This window comes from Telmatherina bonti (genome assembly GCF_933228915.1).
Source record: "Telmatherina bonti genome assembly, chromosome: 21".
Lineage (NCBI taxonomy): Eukaryota > Metazoa > Chordata > Actinopteri > Atheriniformes > Telmatherinidae > Telmatherina > Telmatherina bonti.
The window spans coordinates 6,767,321-6,775,496 of NC_136630.1; the positions used below are offsets into that span (position 1 = coordinate 6,767,321).

The 8,176-nt window shown below is 39.2% G+C and overlaps 1 protein-coding gene across 1 annotated transcript in view; it reads left to right on the forward strand.

Annotated features, from left to right (window-relative positions):
- The window catches only part of meox1 (mesenchyme homeobox 1), a 10,394-nt gene extending 5,171 nt beyond the window's left edge, over positions 1-5,223 (forward strand). Inside the window, exons 2-3 of the mRNA XM_079261376.1 lie at positions 1,350-1,522; positions 4,255-5,223. Coding sequence (XP_079117502.1) covers positions 1,350-1,522; positions 4,255-4,377 — 296 coding nt within the window. The 3' untranslated portion in view covers positions 4,378-5,223. The remainder of the gene's footprint in view (positions 1-1,349; positions 1,523-4,254) is intronic.
- Positions 5,224-8,176: the final 2,953 nt, after the last annotated feature.

The following is an 8,176-nucleotide window of genomic DNA, read 5'->3' on the forward strand; positions in this document are numbered from 1 at the left end:
GTGTGCCCCGCCAGGTGTTCGAGTCGAACTGTAAACCTGTTGGACACAGCTCCAGACCAGACCTGACAAGGCCCCGGCAGTGTCGGCACACTCTGAGCAGAGCGCCAACACTGACACTTGAGCCACAATAAGAGGGTTTTTCAGCATGGATACTCAGGTGTTGGAAAAGAAAACAAGGCTTGCACAAATACACACACTCACACACACACACACACGTAGAGCGTGTCCCAGTCTACCCAGTCACATCTGGTACTACAGTCCATTTCACATTCTGGCCCACTGCTCTGGCAAGCACACAGCAAAACTTCTCACTTTGACAAATTAGAACCATTTTCTCGAGATGACATCAGCTGCTGGTGTCGCTACCAAAGCTCAATTATAACCACGATACATTCCCTTTGATGCACACGAGACGCCTTCCTGAAAGCTAAAGCAGAAAGCTTTCATTTGTCTTTATTCTGGGGAATGGGGATGAAAACTTGTTCATTTGAAATGTGCAGATCTTTTGGAAATAAAACTACGACAGACAGTCACGGTTCTGAAGGTTTGCTGGCACAAAAGCTAAATGTCAGCCAAGTTAAAGTCCCATTTACCGCTCGTTCTGTTCAACTGACCGCCACATTCATAGAGATATCTCCTCCTTTTCTTTTTTTCTGCTGTTTGCTGTCACGTAGAGATGAGTTAATGCCGATCTGCCTCGAGTGCTCCTGTGGGAAATCTGACACACACACCCTCTCAGACCTGGACACATCCGCACCTTTGTTCTTTTGTTAGAGGCTTTAACGATGTTCCGCTGCATTCCTCTCCTAACTCGGTCCCTCTGTGGCCGGTTTGGTGGCCCCTGCCCTGAGCTCATGCATTCTCTCACACACACACACACACACTTTAACACATACTCAGTGTGAATGAATGCCCAGACAGAAACATATGTAAACAGCATGTTGCATGCATGCAAATAACATGCATAAGCAGCAAAAAGCCATGATTGCTTGAATAAATGCTGCACACAGGAGAAAGGGGCTCATAATGCCAGGTCAGGGAGGTCTCTTTTTAAAAGTGCTGGTTTTAGTGTTTACTATATGAGGGGCTCCTATTAAACACTCTTTGGTGTTGTGGTTTGTTGGTTTCAAAGGTCCTTCAGGTCTGTTTAATAGTTAGCTAGAGGCTGATCACAGAAGGACCGGAGAGCTGATTTAAATCCGATTAGCAGTCAGGCAGTGCCATCCCTCGTGGCTGTAAAAGCCTGACTCAGATGTGCTTGTAATATGTGCACGATTTCCTCTGAAATTATATGAGAGAAAACAATTTGATGAAATGAAAGGACTCAGTTGGAAACCCACTCTCCTCAGATATCCAGGATTCCAGTTTTAAGGTGGATTCCAGCTGCAAAGCGAGGAAGGAGCGCACAGCCTTCACCAAGGAGCAGCTGAGAGAGCTGGAGGCCGAGTTCACCCACCACAACTACCTGACCCGGCTCCGTCGCTACGAGATCGCCGTCAACCTGGACCTCACAGAGAGACAGGTACTCCGCCTTCCCCGCTCATGAAGGTCTGATCCGACAGGATCGTCTAAAAGCTGAGAAGGAAAAATGTGTTTTCCCAATTCAACATGCCATCATTTTTTCATGAATGAAGATTGATTGGCCTCCAATATTAAATATAATGGCACAAAAAGAAAGAAAAAACGACTTTTCCAGTCACAAAATCCTGCATGAAAATGGCTTCAGAGCTTTGTGGAGCATGAAAGAAAATACAAACTTTAACAATCTGCCAACGAAGTAATCATCACTTGTTTGAAACGTATAATAATCCAAATGTCAGGCCTCATTTCTGCTGCCACACTAATGCATGAGCACAGTTGCATTCAAATTACAACGAGCATTTTTCCACCGTCTGTGGTTGGAGCAGAATGACATGCAGCTGTGATGGTGGGAGGCTCCAGACTTGGTTAAATCATGCAAACATGTGTGGATGCTGCTGGATGCAGCTCCAGTCCGCCCGTCAGGCCCGGTGTCCCTGCTCCTCCTAATGAGGCCGCCGTGCCACAGTGACCACACATACTGCCGTCTGCTCCTAAATCTAATTCCCAGACCCCTAAAACACACACACATTTACCCATCTTCCCTCAGAGCTCCTGCTGCAACCCAACTGTGTTTTCCAAACACATGCTCTGGCGATTTGCTGCTTTTTCAATGAGTCGTGGTGAGTGGACGCAGTCGAGAAGGCTGCAGCATGTGCGAGCAGATTTATCTGAATGTGGGAGTCACTCACAGGGGAGGATGCTTCAGGGGGACGAGCGGGGGTCAGCCAGCTTTGGTGCACGGGTCGGAGGGACAAAGAGGAGGGATATCTGGAATTTGAGACGTTTACAGGAGTTTAGTTTTGGATTTCAAAGAAAAAGGAAGTTTTTATCCATCTTTTATTAGAGAACAATCTGCAGGTTTCGACTTGGTTCAGCGCAGTTTGGTCCAAATTTGTTGCTAATCAGGAAGCTGTTGAAAAGTAAAACAGTCAAGATTGACTGTAATTGAAAGTTTTTTAGACAGTCTAACAATAATGATAATAACCATATGAATTAAAAGCTCTTTTAGATATTCTTTTACCAGTCAGACATTTCCAAATCCACTCACAGATGCAAAAAAAATCAACTGCTTTGAATATTTGAGCAGTAAAAATCCCTTTTACTGCCTTATTTACCTCTTCATCAGAAGACTAATGGATGAAGCAAACGGCATCATCAGAAAAGCATCTGAAGCTGGAATCATTTCATTCCTCTTTATCATAAAGACAGTCTTTTGTCCAAATATACATGGCTGAGCTACTCTATTAGTCTGCAGCTTAAAATGAAAAATGAATGTACCTTTTCAGCTGCAGTGTTCTTTCAGGGAGGAACAGACTCATATAAAAGTTTAACTGTATAACGGAGCATATTAAAAATTTAATAAAAGAAAATGGTCACAAGCAGACACGTTCATCTCTCCTTTCTTTTTTTCTGCCACTCATTTCCTTGAATCTCGGGAAGTGTAAATATTAGGAGTGTTTTCTCACTGGGCTGCTAAAATATGAGATCATTTTCATTGTTGGAACAGTGCAAAGCCACAGATGAGCACTATTCACACTGCAAGTACAGCAAATGCACATCCTGTGTCGGCCAACTTCCTGACGGTCGACTTTTTTGACCCATTGTGTATTTGATACTCTCTCCCCACATTGCAGAGGTTTTTGAGCCAGAGCTGGGGGCTTTGCACTGACGAGTTGTGCTCCTTGCGAGCCCAGTGCAAACCCAGTGATTTTTATGCAGTGCAGTGGGAGATTTGTGGGGGATTATTTGTCTATTTTTTGCTGACAGTGTCGTAAATTTTGCTAAAAATTGCAAAAGGGAAAGAAAAGCCTACGCGATCCTGTTACACGTTCAAGTGAGCAGTGTGAGAAAGTTATCTGTTGCAGCTTTACTGTCTTTAGTCTCTGTGCACAGTATCTGTAAGTCTTATATAATTGTCATATAAACTCAGTGTAGCATTTCTTTTTAGTCTATTATTAATTGTATGAATCTTTTCTGTTAAGTTTTAAGAAATGTGTTCTCACTAGCTCTTTTATTCAGCTAAAATTAAAATAAAAAAAGAAAAGAAAAATGAAATAAAATTAAATGGAATTAAGTTTATACCCTTAATTCAGGGGACTTGAACCAGTTACTTTTTGACTAAAATTTATAAATCAATTTTTTAAAACAAAATTATCTCAACATATATTAACAAATGAAATATTGATTTAAAAAAAAAAAAAAAAAAGATTAAATTTGAGTTTAACCCTTTAAGGTCATGGTCTACTATTTGAAAGACATAAATTTGCAATAAATTTGATTAATTTCTTAGAAAAAGTGGTGTGAATAAACCTTCCTGAGCATCTCTACCAGCTGGTTTGGGAATGTAAAATCCAAAGTAAGCGTTAAACTAAATTATAACACCACGGTTTCAAGTGTTTATATAATGTTTTACATGATTATTAAATTCTACTTTTTAACATCTTAAGCATTTGATAAAAACATTTATTGTTTAATCTTGTCTAAAACAAACAGAAAAACTCAACAAACAGAAACATTTTTCTATGGCCTTTTTGTTCGTGTACAAATCAAAGCGTTAACATTAAAATATGTAATACACTATAATATTTCTAAATTATCCCTAATGTCAATAACTAATGTCAATTTCTGTCATTATAACATGGATTTGATGTGTTGTGTGTTTCTTTGCTACAGGTCAAAGTTTGGTTTCAGAATAGGCGGATGAAGTGGAAGAGAGTGAAAGGAGGACAGTCTGCTTCGCCCAACGATCTGGAGCATGAGGACGTGGACTCGGCGGCTTCACCCAGCTCTGAATGAAAGATATCAGCACTGTTAAAAAAAAAAAAAAAAAAAAAAAAACACACGGAGAGATGCAACTGATCAACTGGACACTGACACAAGCCTTCTGTTTTACTTTGTTTTTTTGCTTTTCTTTGGGAAGTCGTCTGAAGGACCCAAATCATTTTGTGATTTTTTTTTTTTCCAGGAAGAAAACTCTGAGCAGAACCTTTTGTGTTGTAAATAGTGGATATATGTCCATAATGAAGTACTTTTTGTCTTATTATTGATAAGTAATCAGAGAACTTCTCCTGTTTTGTATTGACTGTGTTTAAATATGAATGAAACTTGAGGTCATCGTGGATTACTGACAAAGTCCACACAGCAGCTTCAAGGTTAGCGATGACATATCAGACTGTGATGTGATTGTGTTTGAGTGCATCACCTTTTGTTCCAGTATTGTAATCATGGCCTGTGACGCTTGACTACAACCACCTGGGAAAACTCAGACTGCACGTGTTGCCAAGCCTTAAGTGCCGCCAAACCAGATGCTTTTTAAAAACATATATATTATTATTTTGTCAGTTTCTTTTTACGTTAATTTTTTTCCTTTGTCAAGCATTTTTTACTACGTTTTTATACAATTTGAACGTTATTGATAAAAAACATATGTTGACTGTTTCTGCAAATAGAATAAATCATCTGCAAAATGGGGAACATATCTTGATAATTTCTTCCACCTGCAACATTTGAGTTACGACCGGACAGTAGGTACAGAGTGTGTGTGCGCTTCTGGCTGTTAAATGCCTGTGTGACTCCAGTTGCTTCGACTAAACAACTTCTTCCACTTGCTTTGGATGTAAGCAAGTGATAATAAAGGTTTTAAATCTGTGTGTATGATTATGTTTTTCTTTATTTTTATTATTTAAATATATGTTGGGTCCAGAAACCAGGAGCCGACTTGTGCCCTCTCACACAAAATACTTGTTGCCACCAGTTTAAAGGTTTGTCTTGTTCTGGATTTATGGACGGTATTATAAATGTTTTTGGAATAAGGTCAAATTTAGGCATTCAGGTTTCAAGGTTGGGGGTAGAGAATGAGCTGTATGAGAAGTGAGATTCCATCAGGATAAAAAAAAAACAAAAAAAAAAAAAACCTGATTATAACTATATAATAAAAAGAAAAAATAATTTTGAATGATTTGAGAAATCAGCAGCTCATGTATCTCATTTTTTGTATTTACTTGTTTAATCTATTTTAAAACCAGTTCAGAGAACTTCAGTGTTGTGCATTTAGGCTGCTTTCCAGTTTACAGCCAATCAAAGAATCAAAAACTTAATCAACAAACTGAGTTATTGAAACAAAGTAACAGACATTAAAGTTGCACCAATATGTTTATTGATACCAAGTAATGAACTGACTGAAATTTGTCATCTGGCACTGGATACTGGAGGAGTTTATATCAGCTTTAACCTTAAAGTCAGTGTTTTGGCTCAATCTCATCTTCGCTGATCTAAAAACCTTTTTGCGAAAATTGAGAGATTTTTCATCTCACCTGACATTTTTATTTTTTTTTATACCATAATATTTAGAGTTTGCCCACATCTGTGGGTGATGGAAACACAGCTAATGCATTTATTATCCTGCAGATCACAAAACAGAAGCTTTATAAGGAGTTTAGAGGATCCTATCTTAACTTTTAGCTCTGACTGTCAACATGTAGACATTTTCTGAAGAGACGTGAATCTGGTGCTTCTGTTGAGTGACTGTAAAGGAAACATTACTAGTTACTATTATTACTAAAGCTGGATTCATACTTCCGCATAAAGTCACTTCTGGCATCCATATGCTCTGCATAGGTCAGCGCATCTTCCAGGCCTTAAACGGAAGTAGTGCAGTGTGATTGGTCAGTTCGTAATTATGTTTTTGCAGAGTTCTGGAGCTCCTCACTGAGTTTGTTTTATAAACTTTGAAGAAAAACTGCAACATGACACCATGACCATATGCTCAAGTGAGAGCCCATTTGACTGGCATCAGCTGTGCCGGCCCTACCGCATGCAGATGCTGCACGTTATAAATCCTGCTTAAGTAAATAAAATAATTGTGGTGGACATCCACGGAGGAAGAACTCTACAGTGTTTTTTTTTTTTTGGGGGGGGGGGGGGGTGGTTCTTTTTCTTCTGTACATATCTGGGATAAAACATCTCAGAAGATTTCTTGCAACATGAGTTTGACTGAAAATAATGAAGGATTTAATTTTCCTCTTTTCTTTTTGTTCTGCTGTGGATTTTTCTTTTTTCTGATTCATTCCACTTACAATCACCTTTCTTATTCTAAATGTGAACCAGAAATGTTAGTTAAAACCAGGCTGTTATGATTTATCTTGTGTTTTCAGCTGCTGTTTGTTAACTTTAGGCAACAAAGCCACTTGGTTAGGTTTAGGAAATGATCACAGTTTAGTTGAAATACATGTGGAGACCAACAAATATAAATCGAATCATTTGCAGGTATCTTGTTGAATAAGTCTGTTTGGTTCTTCGTGAAGTGACTACTGTTATCAAAGGGTGTGAACTTTCCAGACAACCTGAAAAATATTGGACATTATTAATTAAGAATATGACTGCAGTGGTTCATGTGCATGTCTGTAGTCAAGCTGAAACAGGCTGTTAGAACAAGAAAGCACTTGCTTTACAAACTGATCTGGTTATGTAGAAAACAGCTTAAAAATGAACAGGTGTTGCATTGCTGATGTTTTTTGTCATAACCCCAATTCAAAGGGTTTGAAGAACTACAAAACTAAAATTCCTCAAAAGCATAAAACACGTGAGGTAGTCATCACAAACCACCATTTATGGAACTTAAAAGCAAGCATAATCCAAGCCTTAAAGACCACCCCCACCCTCATCTCTCCATAACAAATGTCTTCATTTTCCTGATTTCCACAGTGATGTGATCTGCTGGTGACGTCACCGTCAGTCCAATGTAATCTATTTCAAATGTTGGGTAACTTCTATTGACAACTTTTGAGCTGAACTGTGAAAAATGATCCAAAAGGAAAACCATGTGTGTTCAGATGTGATCCCAAGAAGTCATGTCCAAAGTGTCCATCCATGATGAGCTTGCACACCCACAAACTTACAAGTGGACATGTTGGATAAGTTTGCAGTTTAGTTCAGATTGATCTTTACTGAATGCTGACCTTTGGGAAAACTTAGACTAACTTCTCCAAGAAACCGCTGTGGCAATTTCTGCTTCAGATCAAGTTACAGGGCAGATAAACAATATGCTGCAGAGTATAATTGGTTATAATTTTACGTTTTCATGCAAACATAGTTTTGAATCAACTCTGCAGTTTGAAGTGAAACTAATTGAAAAGCCATTCTCCAAATCCAGCTGAAATAATTCACGTAAAGAGCTGATTTGTGTGCCTGAAGCTCATGGAGATTGGTCACTCGATCACAGGTGCAGTTAAATTCTGCAAGAAGATCTTATCTGAAAGGATTATGAAGTCCTAATTTTACGGCCAAGAACTCCTGCAACACATACAATCTCCTCCAGTGATGGCATAATTATCTTCATTAATATCTCACATGGAGGTCGAATGTCCCAGAGGTCACGCCCACACAGATCCACCAATATCTCCATAATCCTTGAGAATGTTTTCACAGTGGCGAGTGGTCCTGATCCAGATCAATCTGATTGGCCGGAAGTGACCCGAGAAGCACCAGCAGAGCTAAAAGTGGATGTGAGAGAGTGTATGTGTGTGTGTGTGTGTGTGTGTGTGTGTGTGTGTGTGTGTGTGTGTGTGTGTGTGTGTGTGTGTGTGTGTGTGTGTGT